The following is a 22,737-nucleotide window of genomic DNA, read 5'->3' as shown; positions in this document are numbered from 1 at the left end:
TCACCTCACATCTATTCTAACTCACCCACAAAATTATTTTTTAACTGAGACCTTCACACACATATATTTAGGGTATAAACATTTACATTTTTATGCTCTGTAAGGAAAATTTTAGGCATTAACTTAAAGCAGCACACATTATTTGAAGTGACTATTTCTGGTATTTTGCTTTTCTTTTTTTTTTTTAATTTTTTATTTATTTATGATAGTCACAGAGAGAGAGAGAGAGGCAGAGACACAGGCAGAGGGAGAAGCAGGCTCCATGCACCAGGAGCCTGACGTGGGACTCGATCCCGGGTCTCCAGGATCGCGCCCTGGGCCAAAGGCAGGCGCTAAACCGCTGCGCCACCCAGGGATCCCGGTATTTTGCTTTTCATTGAGCATTAGCCTATTGCTTCTGTTGGAGATTGTTTTGAGCTTAATTTATTAGTAAGAAATAAGGCACTGCTGATGTTAGTGTGACATATATACAATGATTTAAGATTTGAATACATATACACATTCAACCCAAACACTTACATATATAGATATATAGATAGAAATACACAAATATAGGCACATGTGCATGCATGCATATACACACACACACACACACACACACAGCCTCCACATTCCTATAGCTTTTTAGTACATGCAAACCTTTAAAAGCAAGAGTGGGACTTATACTTGGGAGAAGGTATGAAAATGTGGATGGGAGGAAGCAAAGTCTGGAGAGGTAGATATAACAATGTCACAGAAATGGGCAGGCAAGTGAGTGGTCTGCTGATGATAATCAGTTTCTATTCCCCATAATTAAATATTTCTTGGAGCTCAGAAATCAGCCACAAGGGGAAGGACTCCAGCAATCTTCACTCTTTGCTCTTTTGTGCTGCCTCCTGTGAAAATCTGTTGTTACAGTAAAGGGAGAGACTGGAGTCTTTTAGGATTATAAATGCTTTTAGGATCATGGAAAACAGTAGAAACCACAGTTGCTTCTTCTCTTTTCTTTTTCCTCATTTTGGAAAACACAAAAATTGTGGAGACATTTTTAAGAGATTATTAATGGGTAAATACTGTATCCATGTAGCATCTCAATATACACCAACCTATACACATGCAACACAATGTTAAAGATTCCCCCCAAAAATCCCAAAGTCCACGAGGAGAAGTAGGAGAAAAAGAATGAACAGGATTATTTAGATTATACCATCTCTTACCTCATTCAGTTACTCACCTTTCTGTTCAGACAATAAACTCCAAGTACAGGCAGGTTCCATATCTTTTCTTTTCTTTTGACTGGTCATCCTGGCAAATCAAGAAGACTGTAATCCAAAACAGAAATGATGACTGAAAGGCCTAGTGGAAGCTCAAAGTAAAAAGGAACTCAAGAAAGACTACTCCAGGCACTATAAAGTTAGGGAAGAGAGAAGGCCCAATAATCAAGTAGATTTGCTAGGGTGGGACTACGGGATCACATGAAGAAAGATCAAAACCAACAGTCTTTAACTTGAAGAGGAGAAAAACTAAAAGAAGGTAGAATGTCTGTAAACTTTTGAACAGTACAAATATGGGAAATGTGAAATTGGGCTCTGAATTGGGTTACTAAGAGAAGCACAGGATTTAGAGAATACACCTCTAATGTCTAGGGTCAAGATAAAAAAAGAATGACTGTGTCTTTCCACAACATATTTTTGGTGCCATTAATAAAGGAAGAATTCTAAGACCTTAGATTGGAATACTGTGGTATAAGAGAAACAATCTATAGTATTAGGAGATATAGGCCCTAGTTCCATTTCTATAACTATGGACCTATGGACCTTGAGTAAAATTCTTTCTGGATCTGTTTTATCATTTTCACAATGATAGAAGAATTCTAGAAGAATTCTAAGACCTTAGATTGGAATACTGTGGTATAAGAGAAACAATCTATAGTATTAGGAGATATAGGCCCTAGTTCCATTTCTATAACTATGGACATATGACCTTGAGTAAAATTCTTTCTGGGTCTGTTTTATCATTTTCACAATGGCTGAGGGAATGTTTGCCCAGGTTTCTCTCCAGGTTGAACATTGTAAGATCAGTGGTTCTCAGTCCTAGCTGCACATTAAAATTACCTTCATACCACCCTCCATAATTTTTTCTGCAATATTACTTACCACTTTATAACACACTTGATAATTTTCTTATGTATAATGCTTATCGTTCATTTTCATTCTTTCCCACCTAAATTGAAGTATTGGCCCCAATTCTCAACCTTTGCCATGAACTTTGCAAGTCTGCACAGCAGAAGTGAGGCTTATTTTCCCAGCTCTTGTGTTTGCGCTCAGCCTTGAGACTTGCTTTGGCTAATAAAGTACACACAGATGTAACTTAAGCAGGGGCTTGAAATATGCTTGCACAGTTGGACATGCTCCCTCTTGCAATTCTCCCACTGGTATGAGATGAGCCATGAGAGACACAAGTGCCAACTAGTCCACTGGTCTGAGGAGAAATGCATGAAGCAGAGCCATACCAGTTTACTCAGTCCTGAAGCAAGAAAAGTTGTCATCCCAACCTAAATCAGAGTTGCCCAACAAAGCTCTGCTTAATCAGCTTGAATCCTGGCTAGGCTCCAGAAATGTGAGAATAAGTACCTAATAAGTTCTTAGTTTTTCATGCCACTAAGATTTTATCGTTGTGTTACGTATCATTGTGACAATACCTAACTGATACATCCTGCTAGGAAGTAAATACCTAGAAAGTATTTAGCATAAAGAAGACATTAAATATTCATTGAACAGGAGCACCTGGGTGGCTCAGCTGGTAAAGCATCTGCCTTTGGCTCAGGTCATGATCCCAGGGTCTTGGGATTGAGTCCCACGTCAGGCCCCCTGCTGAATAGGGAACCTGCTTCTCCCTCTCCCCCCTGCTTGTTCTCTCTCTCTCTTTTAAATAGATAAATAAAAATTCAAAAATCTTTTAAAGATAAACTTATTGCATAAAGATATGCTTATTGAAAAAATTGGGATGAATGAATAAAAGCGTTTTTTTTTTTTAAAAAAATCCAAGGCCAAGTCTGCATTCCTGATAAATTAAATCAGAATTTTTGATGATGAGATTTGGTATTGACTTTTTTTTTCAAAGCTCCCCAGGTGATTCTAATACACAGTCAGGGAAGAGAGCCACCATTCTAGATTCAGTTATTTTTGATAGAGGAGAGTTTATTGGTAAAGCACACAGGCTTTGGAATCAAATAGAAGTGATCAAGCTCTGACTACCACTTATGATGTGACAACTATTGAATTAATATCTCTAAGCCTCAGATTCTGCAACTGTTAAATAGGAATAACAATAGTACTTTCCTTATAAGGTTATTTTTTAAAGATTTTTATTTACTTATTTGAGAGAGAAAGAGCACGAGCAGGGGGAGAGACGGGGGAGAGGGAGAAGCAGACTCCCCATTGAGTGGGGCGCCCAACAGGGGGCTCGATCCCAGGATCCTGAGATCATGATCTGAGCTGAAGGCAGGCGCTTAACCAACTGAGCCACCCAGGCACCCTCCTTATAAGGTTATTATGAACATTAAATGAGATAATGCATATAAGGTCTCCAGTACATTACATGGTATGCAGCAGAGGCTCAATAATCCTAAACTATAGCTAATATTGACATTGCTGTATCATTTGATATGGAATAGAAATGACTTTGAACTCATGTAGACCTTAAACTCCATTTCCACTGCTTTCTAGCAATATGTTGAATAAATTGCTTAAACTCTGAGACTACAGTAACCCATCTATAAAATATGGTGATAATGATAACTTCATTAATGTGTTGTGAGGATTAAATAAGGCAACATACATAAAACATTTAGCACATGACCAAGTACAATATAAGAGGGAAAATAAGCTGGCATTTATTATAACTGACAGAAGTTACATTCCATTAAGATCTCCACATAACAACTTCATTCTTACAAGATGGAATGTTCCCAGCATAGAGCTATAGTCCTATGCCCTGGATTTTTTCCCCAATTACTAGGAATATCATGTCCTCCAAAACATAGAAACAATCCTCCAGTTACAAATTGCTCCAAGAAGTGTTCTTGCCCTCAGGTAATGATGCTGAAGGGATGGCATTGGTCATTTACTCTCTTCCTGGGAAATTTCAATCATGTTCATTATTTCAATCATCCTTACAACCTCTGATTCTTTATCGCAGTAGCCTTCTACTCTGCAATCTGTGTTCATACATCTGAAGGCTTCCTCAACACAACACCACCACCCCCACATAGATGTTGACATCTGTCTTTTTATTTCCTTTCATAGCTATTATTTGGTTCCTCCAGCATTCTTTCACTGATCTGTGTCCTAATGAGAAACTCTATCCCTCTTAGTGGAATAATCAGATTCTCTTTGCCTGAATTTAAAAGCCTGAGTGGAGACTTATAAGTCCTGAAGTTCTGCCACCCAAATGCTCCAAGCTTTCTTAGTTCTGGACCTCCTTGAGGCTTTGTTTTTCAGCATTTCCTTTGGTTTTGATCAACTCCAGTAGTCTTCCCCAAATTCCTATCTTTGCTTAAGTTACTCAGAACCAAGTTCTATTGCCTGTGGCTAAAAAATCCTGACATAGAAATTGTACCAGAAAGTGAGTTACAGTCAACAGACCTTTGGGGAATTATGGGGATATTTTATAACTGGTTATTAGACTGAGTAAAAAGGCTGTGAGATGGCTCAAATTCCAGGATAGCAAAGCAGTGTCTATTGTACTAGGATCTCCACTAGAACATATCGCATCTTTAATGCAAAGTAGTACAAGATGCCCTCTCCAAGGAGACAAATCAAAGTAAGATGTCTCCTCTGGGCAGCTGAATTACAAAATGGTAAAATGGTGTTTCCTTCTCTGGGCTGGAGCAGCACCAAGCTAGGAACACAAGTTAGCAGAATATGCGCTAATTTCAGTCCCTATTCAGATGCTTGGCCCTGTGCCTTTTCAGTCAACAAACTACAACTTTTCATGGTGACTCTACATGGTATCCATGTTGCTAAAAATAGGAAAGAACTGCTACAAATTTAACATCAAATCTCACCTCCAGGGCTAAAATGAGACTGTACTTTTAAAAATTGATATTTAATTCACATATCATAAAATTCACCCTTTTAAAGTATACAATTCAATGATTTGTAGTGTCTTCACAAAGTTTTACAACCATCACTATCTAATTCCAGAACAGTTTTATCACCCCCAAAAGACACTGTGCCCATTAAGCAAACACTGCCCATTCTCCCCACCCCACATTCTTTAGAAACCACAATTCTACTTCCTATCTCTAAGGATTTGCCTATTCTGGATGTTTCATATAAATAGAATAGTACAATAATGGTGTCTTTTATCTGGCTTTTTTCACTTAGCATAATGTTTTCAAGGTTCATCCATGTTATAGCAATGTATCCACACTTCATTCCTATTTATAAGTTAGTAATAATTCACTTCACATTCACTAGTATGGCTATAATTTTAAAAATGGAAAATGGTAAGGATATGGAGAAACTGGAACCCTCATATATTGCTCATGGGAATATAAAATGGTGCAGCGACTGTGGAAACATTTGGCAGTACCTCAATTAAGTACAATTAATTTGTATTAAACATACAAATAACATATTACCTGGCAATTCCACTCCCACATATATACCCAAAAGAACTGAAAACAGGTATTTAACACAAAAATTTGCACAAGGATATTTATAGCAGCACTATACTCAATAACAGAAATGTGGAAACAACCCTACTGTCCATCAGCTGATGAATCAATAAGCAAAATGTGGTATATACTCACAACGAAATATTATTCATAGTCATAGAAATTACATTTAGTGGTTGCTAGGAATTGAGAGAAAAAAGAAAATGAGCAAAATATTTGAATAAACCTTTCACAAAGGAAGATATACAAATGGCCAATAATAGCAGATGAAAAGATGCTCAACATCATTAGTCATTAAGGAAATGCAAATAAAAACTACAGTGAGGTTCCACTTCATACCCACCAGAATGGTTAATATTAATAAAATAGACCCTGCCAAACGCTTATAAGGATGTTGGTGGGAGAGAAAAATGATACAAAGATACAGCAGTTTCACATAAAACAAAACATACACCTATTCTATGACCCATAAATTTCATTCCTAGATATTTACCACTCCCCACTGCAATATATATACATTTTTTCACAAAATAATTACACAAGAATGTCTACAGCAGTTTTATTCACAATAGCCCATACTAGAAACAGCCCAGGTATCCATCAACATAGGAATGTATAAGCAAACTGTGATCTATCCATACAATAGCGTTATTCAATAATAAAAAGGAATGAAGTGTTGATACAAGCAACAATGTGAATGAACCATGCAGAGAGAGCTTTACACAAAAGAGTATGTTTTGTGTAATCCCATTTATACGAATTTCTAAAATGTGCAAAACTAATCTATCACAATAAATCAGAATAGTGACTACTTCTGGTGAGGAAGAGGAGATGAGGATTAACTGCAAAAGAGGAATTCTTTGATATGACAGAAATGTTCTGTATCTTGATAGAGGTTTTGGTTATGCCAGTTATCAAAACTCATCCAATAAAACACATGATTCTTGTATTTCACTATGCATGCTAAAGGAGATAGATAATGGAATATTATTCAGCCATAAAAAAAGAAATCTTGCTGTTGCAGGAAGTCATCAAGAGGATGTGACCTCCAGCTGACCAAGGAGCTGGACCTGGGCAATTGGAGGCTCCTTACTCCCTCCCCCATCCTTAGAATGTGCATTCCATTTGCCTTCCCCACTCTCAGAAGCTGTTCCAAGGACATAGTCTTGAGAGAGAGTAAAGTGTTGTTGAGCCCATCTGGATGGTATACATGACTAAAACCCCTTGAGGCCTCTATATAAACTTAAGATTCTGGTGGGCAAGTGTGAAGATCTACTCCTCTTGCAGCTGCCCAAGACAAGCCTCACACATAAGCTTCCTTGCTTATTAAACCTGCCACCTACCAATCTGAGGTAGTCTGCCTCTACCTTCCTTCTCTCCTTGCAAACAAACACCTGCCATTTTCAGCAACATGGATAGACCTTGAGGGCATTATGCTAAGTTAAGTAAGTCAGACAGAGAAAGACAAAAACTATATGATCTCACTTATATGTGGAATATAACACAAAACAAAAAACTAGCCTACAGATACAGAGACAGATTGGTGGTTGCTAGAGGCAGTGGATAAGGGGTAGGTGAAATGAGTGAAGGGACTCAAAAGGTACCAACTTCCAGTTATAAAATAAATAAGTCATGGGGATGTAATGCATAGCATGGTGACTATAGTTAATAATACTGAATTGCATATATGAAAATTATTAAGAGAGTAGATCTTAAAAGTTCTCATCATAAGAAAAACAATTCTGTATGGTGATAGGTATCATTATTTTTGGTGATAGGTATTAACTAGACTTGCTGTGGTGATCATTTCACAATATACACAAATATTGAATCATTATGTTATACACCTGAAATTAATATAATGTATGCTAATTATATCTCAGTTAAAAATCAATAATTACTGGAATAGAAAGCAAACAATAAGAATAGAGTAGATCAATAAAAGGAAATGCTAGTTCTTTAAAAAGACTAATGAAGCGGCTCCTGCATCCCTGGGCTCAGTCAGTTAAGTCCTGACTTCAGCTCAGGTCATGATCTCAGGGTCCTGAGATGGAGCCCCGTGTCTGGCTTTGCCCTCTGTGGGGAATCTGCCTGTCCCTCTCCCTCTCCCTCTGCCCCTCCTCCTGCTCACGCTCTCTCTCTCTCTCTCTCTCTCTCTCTCATAGAAGTAAAACATTTAAAAAGAAAAAGATCACATCTGAAACTAAGTATGTACTATATGTTGGCTAATTGAATTTAAATTAAAAAAAAAAGACTATAGAGTGCTTGGGTGGCTCAGTCAGTTAAGTGTCTGCCTTAGGCTCCGGTCATGATCCCAGGATTCTGGGATCAAGCCCCACATCTGCCTCCCTAATCAGCAGAGAGAGTCTGCTACTTCCTCTCCCTCTGTTCCTCCCCTCCCCCCACTTATGCTCTCTCTCTCAAATAAATAAAAATATTTTTAAAAATTAAAAAATAATAAATAAGACTAATAAAATGGACATTTTTAGCAAGTATTATTTCAAAAAGAAGGCACAAATTAAATAAAAGGGAGCCAAGTTACAAAAATGGAGATTTAAAAATGATCAGAAAATTACTTTTTAGAAGTACTATGTCCTATGTTTTTTCTATGTATAACTTTTATACCAACAACTTAAAAAAGCTAGGTGATATGGATATTTCCCAAGAAAATAAATAAAGTTGGCTTAAGAAATAAAAAACTTAAATAGACCAATTAATCATAGAAGATGTGAAATGATAATAATCTACTTCAAAAGTCACCAGCCCAAAAACCTTTGTGGGAGAGTTTGACCCGTTGTTTAGGAACAGATTAATCAAACTTTATATAAATTTTCCATAGCAAAGTAATAGAATGGAAATGACACCATATAGTCATAAGGCTAATATCACTTTCATATCAAAATTGACTACTAAAAGGAAAGAAATTATAGACCCATCTCACTTATGAACTTAGATATAAAAAATGCATAACCTTAATATCAAAATCAAACAAGCAGAGGAAAACTATAGGCCATTATTTCTTTTTACAGGTGTGCAAATGACATTTTTGGTAGGACAATTCTTCCTTTAGCATTCCTGGTCCTCATCTACTAAATACCAGTAGGATCCCCCCCACACACACACTGACAACTAAAGGACTTCCAAACATTTCCAAATGCCTGCTAGAGGGGTGCTTCAGCCCCAGGTGGAGGATCAATGCTACATCTCCTTTGTGAAGACAGATACAAAACTGCTAAATTAGTCCCTCAAATTCTATAGTATATTTAAAAAGATACATCATTAATCATACATTAATCCTAGGAAAAAAGGGATATTTTACATTTACACGTCTGTTAATGGGCAACAGGGCGCCAACTCCTTACTTGGAAAATTAACAATTACAGGGAAAGAGTTAAGCATTTATCCTGTCTTTCCTATAGGACCTGTATTTTAGGCTTACCAAATAGCCATAGTAGATGAGGGATAGTTCTTAAAGAGTGGTATGCTAGCTAACAAATGCTGAAAGAATGATAGAATCGTTACTTTGAAATCCTTAACAAAATAACTGTTTCAGATAACAGTTACCAAATGGATGGTAAAGCCATTAGGTGAAAAGATGATGGAGAATATTACACTGAAGGGATAAGACAATCATCATTTCGATTCTCTTTCAGTATTACTAAAAGACGAGCAAACTCTGTAAAAGGAAGTACACAGTATCAACTATGAGACAGTCTCACCAAATAATTATAAAGACTCTAATCAAGTGTTTAGCTCTAAAAAAAAAAACAAAAAACAAAAAACAAAAAAAAAGTGTTTAGCTCTAACTTCCAGTAAACAAGGAATATAGGCAATATAAAAATAAGTAAAACAGCACTTCAAGGAAGTAATTAGTCAAATCCATGTTGTGAGAGAGTCTACAGGACAACTGGAAGTATCTTCAACAAACCAAAGGCATGAGAATAAAAAAGAGGAGGTATTGCTCTGTCTTAGCTTTTTTAAAAACTTGAAAGAAACTTATGCAACAAGTTAGTTGCTAGGAAACTTAGTGCAACAAGTTAACCTTGGTTGGATCCTGACTGGAAAAACCCCAAGGTTAAAAATATATTTTAGACAATTGGGAAAATTTGTATGAGTGTTGGGTTTTAGTGTGATAATGGCATTATGATTGTACGAGAAGATTCGTTTGTGCTATAATTTTTTGTGATGCACACTGAAATATTTAGGAATGAAGTCAGATAACATTCATGATTAGCCTAAAACATCCCAGTAGAAAAGGGGGGTGGGGATAGCTGAACCAAGTAGGACAAATGTTGCTACTGAAGTTGAATTATGGGTACATGGGGTTTATTTTGTTCTCTACTGTTATTTATGTTTGGAAACTTTCATAACTGAAAGTTTTTAAAAAATTTTTATTTATTCATGAGAGAGAGACACACACACACAGAGGCAGAGACACAGGTAGAGAGAAGCAGGCTCCCTCTGAGGCGCCTGATATAGGACTTGATCCCAGGGCCTCGGGGTCATGCCCTGAGCCAAAGTCAGATGCTCAACCACTGAGCTACCCAGATGTCCCCGTAACTGAAAGTTTTTAAAACACTATCAATGCAATTCAATTCAATGCTTTAACAATTTAAAGGAGAAAAACCTATATGTCCACCTTACAGGTAAAAAAGCAAATGACAAACTTTCATATCCATTCTTTCTTTTAAAAAATAAGCCCCCAAAAAGTAAGCCATAAAGAAAATGTATTTAATAAAGAGCAATTGCCAAAAACCCACCATAAGCATTTTTTTTAATTTTTTTTTTTTATTTATGATAGTCACAGAGAGAGAGAGAGGCAGAGACATAGGCAGAGGGAGAAGCAGGCTCCATGCACCGGGAGCCTGATGTGGGATTCGATCCCGGGTCTCCAGGATCGCGCCCTGGGCCAAAGGCAGGCGCCAAACCGCTGCGCTACCCAGGGATCCCCACCATAAGCATTTTAGAAGCAAATGACAAACTTTCATATCCATTCTTTCTTTTAAAAAATAAGCCCCCAAAAAGCAAGCCATAAAGAAAATGTATTTAATAAAGAGCAATTGCCAAAAACCCACCATAAGCATTTTAGAAGCATTCCTATTTTTTTTTAACTTAAACTTTGTTAGTTAACATACAATGCAATATTGGTTTCTGGAGTAGAATTCAGTGATTCACCACTTACATACAACACCCAGGGCTCATCACAAGTGCCCTCATTAATACGCATCACCTATCTAAGCCCTTTCCCCCTCTATCTCCTCCCTCAATCAACCCTCAGTTTGCTCTGTTGTTAAGTCACTTATGGTTTGTTTCCCTCTTTCCTTTTTTGATTTTCACCCTTCCCATATGTTCATCTGTGTTCTTTCTTAAATTCCACATATAACTGAGATCATACGGTATTTGTCTTTCTCTGACTGACTTATTTCACTTAGAAGCACTCCTATTAAAGGGAAGGATAAGATAAGGATGTCTGATATCATTGCTACTATTCAATCTTATACAGGGTCCTAGCCAATGCATTCAGGCAAAAACAATGCACATAGAATACAGGTTGAAGACAAAGAGACAAAACTATCAATATTTGCACATAATCTGTTTGCCTAACTAGAAAATCCAATAGAATCAATTAACAAACTATTAGAAATAAAATAGAATTAAGTAAATTTGCTGGACACACATGATTTCACACAAAACTCAATAGTTTTCTTATACACCTATAATAATTATAAAATGAAAGAAAAAAATCCTGTTAATAGTAGTAACAAAAACTACAAAGTATCTAGAGGGACGCCTGGGTGGCTCAGCAGTTGGGCGCTAGAAATGATCCAAACAAGATATGTTCAAGACATTTATGGAGAAAATCATAAAACATTACTAAAGAACTAAAAATTTGAATAAATGGAGAGCCATACCATGTTTATTCATAAAAAAGGAAGACGCAATATAAAGATGCAAATTCTCCCCAGTTAAATCTGTAAACTCAATGCAATGTCAACAAAAATCCCAATAAGATTCTATATGGGTAAGATGATCCCACTATAATATCCATATAAAAAGGTAAACATGTAAGAATAACAAAATATTTGAAGAAAAAAAGAAAGCTCTTTCCCACGCTAGATATCAAACATGTTACATAAAACTATAGAAATTAAAAATGTGGTATGAATGCAGGTATAAATAAATGGATCAGTTGAACCAAATAGAGAATCCTGAAATAAATCTAATACATATTAAAAATCTAGTATTGACTAAAGATAGCATTTAGAAGTCAGTAGAGAAAGGAAAGAGAGAGGCATGTACAAAGATTTACATTGTATCACATTTTATATTAGCAAAAAGTTGTAAATAACCGAGTCAGTGGGGAAATTGCTGTACAAATTGTAGCCTATCTATTCTGCAGAACACTATGCAACAGTGAAAAAGAACAAGTTAAATTTATATGTACTAACATGAAAAAATTTCAGACATAATGTTGAGTGAAAGCAGCAAGTAGCAGAGCAATACATAGAAGCATGATACAATTTATATCTTTTATTTATTTTTTAAGATTTTATTTATTTATTCATGAGACACACACACACACACACACACAGAGAGAGAGAGAGAGAGAGAGAGAGAGAGAGGCAGAGGGAAGCAGGCTCCATGCAGGGAGCCCAAGGTGGGACTCAATCTCGTGTCTCCAGGATCATGCCCTGGGCTGATGGCAGTGCTAAACTGCTGAGCCACCAGGGCTGCCCAATTTATATCTTTTAATAACACTAAGTAATACTGTATATTCTGTGTACATGAAAGAGAGAGAGAGGAAGGGGAAGGGAGAGAGAACGTTTGCAAATGAATAGAAAAAGGTTTAAGAGAAGATAAGCTAAACAGTGAGTAGAAAAGAGGAGAGGGGGATCCCTGGGTGGCGCAGTGGTTTGGCGCCTGCCTTTGGCCCAGGGCGCGATCCTGGAGACCCGGGATCGAATCCCACATCAGGCTCCCGGTGCATGGAGCCTGCTTCTCCCTCCGCCTGTGTCTCTGCCTCTCTCTCTCTCTCTCTCTGTGACTATCATAAATAAATAAAAATTAAAAAAAAAAAATCTTAAAAAAAAAAAAAAAAAGAAAAGAGGAGAGGCAGGGAGGAAATCAATGATGACAGAGGTTTTAGCCCTCCCTTTAACGTTCTATTCCTTTGATAGAAAAATGTATATATTCACATGTCAAATGTGAATTAAGTACAAAAATAAGAAATTTAAAATCAGCATAACAATATGAATGAGTCCAGTTATGTAAAAAAATCCATATAAGTACTTATTTTTAAATATAAATGCATGGAAAAGATACTGTAAAGACTCTATATTGTTCTGATCTTTTACCATGAAAATATATATTATTGAATAATTTAAAAATAAAGACATGAGGGGTACCATGAAAATATATATTATTGAATAATTTATTTTATTTTTTTTTATTATTGAATAATTTAAAAATAAAGACATGAGTGGCTCAGTCGGTTAAGTAGCTGCCTTTGGCTCAAGTCATGATTCCAGGGTCCTAGGATCGAGCCCCACATCAGGCTCCCTGCTCAGAGGGAAGTCTGCTTTCCCCTCTCCCTCTGCTTCTCCCCCAGCTTGTTCTCTCTGTCTCAAATAAAAATTTTAAAAAAAATAAATACATGGAAAGAGTCAGACACATTAAGTAGAAAAAGCCAGTTGCTATTTTATATATATAACTATATTGTATACAAATAAAATAAAAGTATACATGTATCATATGTGTGCATATACATACATATATTCTAATGTACACACACAAAAATACAAACTAGACTTTCACAATTTACATACTCTTGTATTTGATTATTTTTTATAATGAGCATATAGGTATGCATTACTTAAGAAATACTGTAAAAATTTTGCCATATATATATAGCAAATTATTATGTTCTACACCCTAAACTTATACAATGTTATATATCAATCAGATCTCAATCAAACTGGGGGGAAATAATTAACACACAAATACAGAGAAATCTGATTATGTCATTCAACTACTTAAAACTCTTTTAAACTCCTAGAATAAAACCTAAAATAATTAAGGAAACTTGCCATTCAAGCTCAGCTCTCTCCCTTGCTTTATATGCCCTAGGCACAGAAGATGCCTATCAGTTCTTCAAGTCCTTTATATTGTTCTAGCTTCCGGTCTCTGCACATGCTACTTTTTCCCTCTACTTGGGACACTTCAGGCACCCCTCATCCACCTCCATCTACCCCAATTGATCCTTCAGTTCTCATCATTTCCTCAAGGAAGCCTTCCCTGACACTACAGACAGGCTCAGGTCTTCCATAAGCCCTCCATAAGCCCTAATGGAACCCTTCTTTTTCCTTCATAGCTCTTCTCACAGTTTGCAGTCTTCTATTTATAGGGTGGGATTATTAATTCCAATTATCACTCTCTCTAGACAGGAAGCTCCACGAGAGGAGGATTTTTGTCTGTCTTGTCATATCCTGATATCTAGCAAGAGCTTAGCAAATATCTGCAAAAGAAATGACTGCTTCTTGTTCATCAGAGTGGACTTTGACTTTGGCACTAGCTCCATTTTCTTTCCCATGGGTGTTATGCCATATGTTGGCAAATTGAACCCCAAGAAAAATTAATTAATTAATTAATACTTAAAAACCCCTGCCATCATATAAGCAACCTCAATGCCTATAGATCACTCACCCAATTGTCCCTTGATCTACCCTCATTGTACCTTGATCTCTACTTCTACAATCCCTGATTACATGTCACTTCACTTGCCATTTCTAGCCATTAGTGTTCCAGACCATCTGCTAAACATGGGACCATTCCACTTTAGAATTCCTGAACTCCACTATCTCAATCTCTGGCTATAACCTCCCACTCTTGTTACTTGTTGGTGCTCAGAATACCCACTCATTCTCATCAAGATCACCATCCTTTGATTTCTCCCATTCTCCAGGTCATTACCTCCTCGGTTTTACTCTGTAGCCAGTCTAGTCTCCATAGTACACCACTGTAACCACTCTCTCATTAGCAGCCTCACTGCTCTTACCATTTTTAATCTACCATTATACTGAGCATTTACTATGGGCCACTCTGCATGCATTAACTTTGTAACTTCTCACAACTCCTAAATGAGGTAGAGACTACCAGTGTCCCCTTTTATGGATTAGGGAAAGGATTCTTCTTTTAAAGGAAAGGATTTTTAAAGAGGGGAAGTAATTTGTTCAAGGTCACACAACCAGAAAGTGGTGGAGCAGGGTGGAGCTGGCATGTGAACAAGATCCACCCCACAGCAGTCAGTACTCTGAATCAGTCAGTAGGTTATTTTGTCACAGAGGGAAAGGTAACTCTAACTACAACAGGGAAAATGAACCATGGGAGGAAAGAGGACAATTGTGAAGGCTTGAATACCAATGCAGCAATCCAGGTGAGAGCTGATGGTGGACTAATTATTATCTCCCTGAATGTGGCAAAGAATTCAAAATAAAATCCCACTTACTTCAGCCCTGTGACTTTACAGGATAGGCTTGGTGGGCTTTGTATGAAGAAGATGGCACAACTAGGTGTGCCTAGAAGAGACCAAAAAATAGATCACCAGTTTATATATTTTTCCAGAATAAGATGTTTAACTTCTCTGGAAAGATATATATTTCTACTTTTGCTGCCGTTTATTAAATACTTCCATGTGCTGGGAATTTAGTGTAATGTTAGTTACACTCTCAACAACCCCGTGAGCGACTACCCCGTTTTATAGATGAGGAAAGTGATACCCAGGAAGATGAAGACAATGGCTTAGGGTCCCAAGGTTAATTAATGACAAAGATGGGCTCAGACCTCAAGCCCGCTGGTCTCCTTTTAGTCTCTTTTCCCCCAAAGCGCCAACTTAGCAAGGCGCTGACCAGCAGGTCTGCGGCTAGTGAGATCGTCGTCCCCACCCCCTCTCACCCCACTCCTGTGTCCTGGCTTTAGAGGATGGCCACGAGATCCCCTTCCGTAGTGTTCACTGGGCGGGAGGGGAGAAGGCAGAGCGTGTCATCCCGCCTTGTCACCCATCTCTGAGGGCACCAGGACCCGGAGGCATAGCAAACCCAGCCTCGAAGTCACACGGAGCCCGCGGCGGGCCCGCAGAGCCGGCGACGGCTCAGTCACCTGTCCCCTTCCTCCTCTCACACAATCTAAAGGGACCTATTTGGGGTTTCTACCCCTTGAAGCCATGATCTGAGTGGCCACAGATGGCCGTCCAAGGGCCCAGGAGCCCTCTATGCTTATATGCAAACCGTGTGGGTTTTTTTTTTGGGGGGGGGTGTTGTTGTTTTAAGGAGATGGTCTATAATTTTCCCCGATTTTCAAAGGGGTCATGTCTTCCCTCCCTCCCCACCTGAGAAATGGCAAGTTAAGAGTCACGACTTTAGGCTCTGCCAGCCCGAGCTTCTCTGACATCTTTACCTCAGTCCCGCACGCACGCAGTGTCAGTCCCACCCCCGGCGTCAGCCAGCAGTCCTTTCCGTTTTCCCCTCCCCCTGACGCACGCCTACACGCAAGCACCCCACACGCACGTACCCCACACGCACGCGCTCCGCGCACGCGCTGCCATTCTCCACGCACAGCTCTGCATACACACACCGCCCGAAAAGTTGCTGCGCCAGCGTGCGCGCGTCCCGCACGCCCCTTCACACTCACTTATTCCTCGCGCCCAGGCGCCTCCGCCCACCCCTCCGCACGCGCATCTCCTGCTTCCAGCTCAGGGCTCCTGGGGGGCTGGCGGGGCCGGGCTTCCCCTGCTGCCCAGCTTCTCCGGGCGCCGAGTTGCCACACCAGCGCGCTCAGCTCACCCCGCCTGAGCTGGCGGCAGCTCCACAGGCCCGTCTGACTGGGCCGCCACTTCCTCCTCACATCCCAGGAGACACCGGGCGGGGTGTGGCACCTCCCGCGCTTGGCCACCAGGGCGCTTATAGGACAGGGCAGCTAGCCACTTGGGCAGAGGGAACTCTCTCAATTTCCTCTCCCTCCGAATGGGGAGAGGGGGCGTTTCTCATCGCTGGGAAAAGCGCTCACCTGGTTCCCAAAGCCAGTTGGCCCTTCCTCTATTTCCTGCCAGAGGGAAGAGATACGGAGAGGGAGCCAAGGTCTTTGGGGCGGGGAAGGGGAAATGACTCAGAGAAGAGGCGGCTCGGAGGGAGGGACCGGCCTGGAAAGGGGGGGCACTGGGAGGTGGGAGGAAAAGGCTTTCCTTTTGGGAAAGGCGCGGTAGGGGCGGTTTTGAGGGTGTCTTACACAGTCGTACAAATCCTTCCTGGTCAACTCCAAGTCCTGGAGCCACTGGGTGGGAATATTTCTGAAGTGCTGGGCCTTAAAACTCCTCATTTACACACACACTTAACACACACACACACACACACACACACACACACACACACACCCCGCCTCCGCACCAGAGGCAGCTAAGGCCAAGAGCCTGGCTAGTTGCTCACAGGCACCAAGGAATCTTACTGGTCTGAGCAAAGGGCACAGGAATTAACTCTTTATGTTCTGTGGAGCCAGTAAATAGTCTTTACCTCCTAGGGTTGTTGGAACGATTAAATTAGTTAGTACATTTCAAGTGCTTAGAATAGTGTCAGGGACACTATAGGCAATCGGTGATAGCTCCTATTATTACAAAGTTTTCATTCAACGGTGATCTGTCTCCCCTCTAGATTATGAGTGTCATGAGGGCAGAGACTACGTGCTTTAGTCAATACTGAACTCTAGCACCTGACACAAAGAGTCTATCAATAAACTATTTGTTGAATGAATAAGTGACTAATTGCATGATAAGTGCCAAGACCCTCTCTCTTCCATGTAAGGAGTACATTTGTGGAAGTTTGAGGAAGAAAGGCTGTGGTGGGGGAAGAAAGTATCACATAGGACCCCTGTTGTTTTCTAGATCAAGTGCTCTGTTCTGTCCTTGGAAAATGGAACGTCATTGGCAATTTCCTACAGGGATACATGGAAAACTGTCAGACAGCTAACCTGAAATTTGAAACTGAGACCTAACTAGAGCAGTATCTGTATTTTGTACAGTTAGTGAATAAATCAAGGGAAGAGGGCTCAAGTGGAAAGCTAAAAAGTAATGGTGTCAGATGTAAGTGGGGGAGACTGACATGCAAGCTCTGAGTGAAAAGAAGTGTGTAAAGAGAATACTGGTCTCAAAAGGGAGTCCGATGGTGGTCCCAAAGTAACAGCAAGGTTATCCACCTTTCTATTCTAGTCATAGGGTCCCTGATGACCTGCCCTGATGTCCCAACATTCCTGGTGTAGATATGCAGCTTAGGCTCCTACCACTACATTCAGTAAATTTGCATTTATGGAAATGCATACTGTTAGAGCTAAAAGGGACCTTAGAAATTACTCATACATTTCAATTTATAGTTGAAAAACTAAGAGTCAGAGATAGCAAAAGACTTGGGCTTTGGGATTCTCTGGCCTTGGTACTGAATTTTGCAGGGTCTGAATTTGTTATGTGTCCTGTTATTCTTTTAATCCCTGCCTCCACGCCATCCCAATTCCAAAGACACTGAGCAGAATGAAAGGACATGAATGGAAGGTCATCAGATGAGAGGGAGAGAAAGAATTCTTCAACAGACCCTGACTTTGCCTCCTTTGGCTTTCCACACCCCACCTCAGGGAGGGTACCTGGGCATTCAGCTAGCTGCTGTAGAAGAACAGCTCCTCTATGGCATCCAGGCAGTGTCACACTATCTACATAGGTCCTGCAGGCAAAGGCTTGAACCCTAGCTAATCTGAGTCTTGGGAGAATGACTGTGATCCTCCCAGAGCACTAGAGGATGGGAAGCCTGCAAGGAGCTGCTTCAAGGCCACTGCTACTTATCTCCCACTGCCTCCATATGTCCCCTCTCCCCTGGAAGGCTGTCAAGAGTTTTTCATCCCCTCCTACTTCCTGGGATCTGATGAGATAAGAGACTTCCTGACTCATCCCTCTCAGAATAGAGCTACAAACTATAAAGCCACTTAGCTGCAGTCTAAAACTGGCTTCTTAGCAAAGGGATGCCCCAAACTACCATTGCAGTGTTCTGGCCCCCTTTTCAGTGTCATCCTTTTTGGTATTTGGGACAAGGACCACCAAGAGCAGGAACCTTTGACTACTTTTTCTTTCAATGTGTAAATAATAAACTGAATCAAAAGATGATTCATTGTACCTTTACCTGCTGAATCAGTCAGGCCTTGGACTTGTGTGCCTGACAGCTGCTTGCTGTGAATTTCACGTTTCTGGAATATCACAACACCCTCCCTTATCACCAAGGGAGTTAAGTTGGACAAAAAGACATGTAGATCACAATGGCTTTTTCCTGCCACTGTACATGAAAGAGAAAACCAGCCCAATTTCCATTTTATGGCTGGAGTAGCAGATCCTCTGCATTCTGTTGTAAAAGACTTACCCGACAGGAAGTAGAGTTAGTATCTATATTCCGTTATTTGAAAGACACCTCTTGGCCCCAAATATGTCCCCTACAAGTCTTCCAGAGCATTGCTTGCTGCCCCTTTCAAACCTGCAAAGTCTATAGCTTGTCCTCCCCACCTTGTCACTGTGAGGTTGGACAACAAAAGCATTGTCTCTAGGTTATTAACATTTTCTTGTTTTCTGAGAAGGAAGGAAGACATAGAGTAAGAAGCTGGAAGAGGTGTGAACTTTCCCTATCCTCCTCCATTAGCACATTATCGATGGCTAATTTATTGATTCTAATTATTCCCTTAGGTTTTTAAAGACTTTATTTATTTATGAGAGACAGAGAGAGAGAGAGATGCAGAGACATAGGCAGAGGGAGAAGCAGGCTCCCTGCAAGGATCCCGATGCAGGACTGGATCCTGGGACCCCAGGATAATGCCCTGAGCTGAAGGCAGACGCTCAACCACTGAGCCATCCAGGCATCCCTAGAGCCAGACTTTCTGAACGCCATGTCCCAAAAGACATACACAATCTTATCTGTGGATAATAGCCCTGTATTTGGCCTTTGCCTAGGTAGCTACCTCTCCAGTTAGACCATGAAGCCCATGATATTCCAAATTCTTGTCTCTTTTATATTTTCATCTTCCTGTCTCAGGGCCATAGTTTCTATAGGCCCTTGGTCTGACAATCTGTTTTCAAGTCACTTCTGGCCCTACTCTGACCTTAAACAATAAGTACCAGCAGTGGGATTTTCTTTATTTTTCCTTAATTCCCATCTTCTGCCTCAATGCCTAAAACTGAATATGCATGTCTCCTTAGGCCTTATACCTTCATTTCTTTAGTCTTTCTGACTTTTACCTGCTCCTGAAACCAGTCTTCGTGATTGGATCCCAATTTCTAGACCCCCTGGATCTTCTCTGCCCCAGTCTCTACCTTTAATATGATAACTGATCTCCACCAAGTCATTTAGACAATGCCGGTAACCCACGGCCATCTCCCTTTTGATCTTTCCCCAATTTAAACTCCAGTGAGAGAGAATCGAGAACTCATGAATACATATATATTTATTTAATTCATAATATAGCATTTTGGATGGCTGGGATATTTTAGAAGGATGAGGCTGTGTAATCCACAGATGCTCAGATTTCTGTCACTAGGAGAGACACTAGTGGTCCAGAGCTCCCAGTACAAACAAGCCTGGGGATAAAATATTTGATAAAAAATAGTCTGGCAGTCTAATAAATATTCTAGCCAACAACAACAACACAGTATATGTCTGAAGTAAAAGGCAGTTTTACCTGCCCTGAGGGCAGTCAACCTGGACAACCTGTAAAACACAGCCAAATACAGCCAATGGTTCCAAGGCTGCAGCTGACTTCAGGAATGGAAATAAGCATGGGAGTGGTTCTTATATGTCAGCCTCACATTCTCCATTCTGTTGAGGAAAGGGTATCAAATATTTGAGCTTATCAAAAAGTCCATCCATGGATTGCTCCATCCAGGTAGTCATATATAAATATGTAAACCATGGAAGCTTAGAAAATTCACCTAGTATACTTAAGGTGAAAAGAACATATAAGTGATTTTGCTGAAATCTGAATTTCACTGCATCCAAAGTTACATAATGGAATTACATGATAAAAATACAGATGCAGTAATTCTTACTTACAAGTAGTCACAACTCCAATGTGGCATTAACATTTCTATCATATTCTCAAAACAGGTTTAACTTTATTTTGATTACTTTTGTGCTTGCTTTAATAAGACAATATAAAAAGTGGAAACAAGCATAAATTGCAGACAGAAAGAATAATCTGCTAGCAGAAAGAATCGTAGGAGAATAGATTGACTAGAGCAACAACAATGAAAACTGAAGGCATCACCTTCCTTGAAGATGTTAATTAAATACAGGTCCTATTCCCTTTGTCCAACTGGGTTTATTTAGCTAGAGGTCGTCAATGACTGACTTCTCTTAAGGTCCTGGGCATTGCCACGATCTACAAAAGCCTTGAAGTGTGTTTTCCGGGACTCACCACACCCCCACTGAGTGCTTTATCCCCATGTTGTATCTTGGAAAGCACTTTTCATTATTTGACTCAGAAACTTCATTGGTTACCTCAAACCCAGCTTAATTTCCTACATTATTCAGTAGGCTAAGCTCTGAGTGATTTTTTGCTCTAACCAAAACTTAAATTCATCTTCAAAGAATGGTTTGAAAAGATTCAAAAGTTCTTGAAAAGAATGGTGCCACACGCTCTAGACAGTTCCCCAAGTTAACTTCCAAAGAGCTTTTGAGGCAGACAGTAGTCATTTATATGTATGAATCCTGGGACATTTGCAAAGTAATATCAATACAGCCCAAATGGAGAAGTAACCAAGCTTTTCTGCCCAGGAAATAACAAACACCGATATGTATATCAGACTACAACAGGGAAACTTTGCTTATTCATTCGTTCGTTCATACATTCATTCAATAAACATTAGGCAACTACTCTGTTTCACACACCATGCCAAGTATTAAAAATACAGCAACAACAAAAGACACAGTCCCTGCCCTCAAGGTATTCACAGTCTAGTAGGGAAGATCATTATTATACATTAAGCTTTTGTGTGCATCAGAATTACCTGGGAACTTGTTCAAAATGTAAAATTCCACTTATGTGCCAAGTCAATTAAGTAGATCAGGAGTGGGGTCTAAGATCAATTGTTCTAACAAATACCAGAGGTGACTAACAGGTGGTCTGAGGACCACCACGCTTTGAAAAACACTGCCATATAATGTGATTATTGCTAGAAGCGGCCCCCGGGGATGGGGGGAGTGAGGAATGCTCAGGGTACCATGAGCTCAGAAGAGAACATACGGCAGTCTGGGGAGGGGTCAGGAGTTAATCTGGTTGAGAGAGGAGGGGGTGGGGAAAGGTAGTCCAGGCTAGGGTCAAACGTAAGGTAGGGAAATTGAAACTGTCCCAGGCCACTAAAACCAAAAGAGTGAAAAAAAAAAAAAAGGAATAGCTTGAGAGACCCAAGGATAGAGTAAAGAGAATTGGACTGGGAAGGAGGGGGTATGTTCTTCATTTTTGTAGCATTTTCACACTGTTCCCTTAATGTAAGAACAATCCCTATTTACTCAGGGCATCAAAACTGTTAATAATATCTCTATTCCAGGCCCAGAGAACAACTGGTATGAAGTATGTACTCTATGTCTACAGTAACAAGTGTAAGGAGCAAAGTGGCAAAAGATGAAGCTGGGAAAGCAAACAGGAACCTGAAAAGCCCAACCCTAAGTAAATGGGACCTTCTACTGAATGTTATTGGAGCCACTGAGAGATTTTTATGAAGGGGGAAAATCATTTATTTTGTTTAAAATCTCCCCCAAGGAGAGACCAGAGTAACTCAGAAATGAAAGGCGTACATTTTAAAGCACCACAACAGTGTATTGGGGCTGGAGCTGGGAGGAGGAGGTTAATATTTGTTGTGCACTTTGCTACATGTCAGGTGTTGTGCTAGGCAGTTTATATGTGCTATCTTTTGAAATCTTTGCAACAGCCTTGTGAGGTAGGTATTATTTTACAGAAGAGGAAACAGAGGCTCAGAGAAGTGAAGTGCTTATATCCTAGGTCACACT

General features: G+C 39.8%; 1 protein-coding gene across 20 annotated transcripts in view; it reads right to left on the bottom strand.

Annotated features, from left to right (window-relative positions):
- The window catches only part of VSIG1 (V-set and immunoglobulin domain containing 1), a 150,445-nt gene extending 133,610 nt beyond the window's left edge, over positions 1-16,835 (bottom strand). For 4 of the 20 annotated variants that reach the window (XR_011998081.1, XM_072743182.1, XM_072743193.1 and 1 more), the window contains exons 1-2: positions 16,349-16,686; positions 1,214-1,301 (exon numbers count right to left, since the gene is read on the bottom strand). Coding sequence is in view for 19 of the 20 variants with exons in the window: in XM_072743182.1 (XP_072599283.1) it covers positions 1,214-1,283 (70 nt within the window). In the remaining variant the exon portion in view is untranslated. Of the gene's footprint in view, positions 1-1,213; positions 1,302-16,114; positions 16,218-16,348; positions 16,687-16,723 lie in introns of those variants that run through there. The other 16 variants (XM_072743200.1, XM_072743198.1, XM_072743196.1 and 13 more) reach the window with 13 other exon arrangements.
- Between the last annotated feature and the right edge of the window lie 5,902 nt (positions 16,836-22,737).

This window comes from Vulpes vulpes, chromosome X (assembly GCF_048418805.1).
Source record: "Vulpes vulpes isolate BD-2025 chromosome X, VulVul3, whole genome shotgun sequence".
NCBI classification, from domain to species: Eukaryota; Metazoa; Chordata; class Mammalia; order Carnivora; family Canidae; genus Vulpes; species Vulpes vulpes.
Note: the sequence above shows the minus strand (reverse complement) of the source record. Positions and strands in the feature narration are given on the sequence as shown.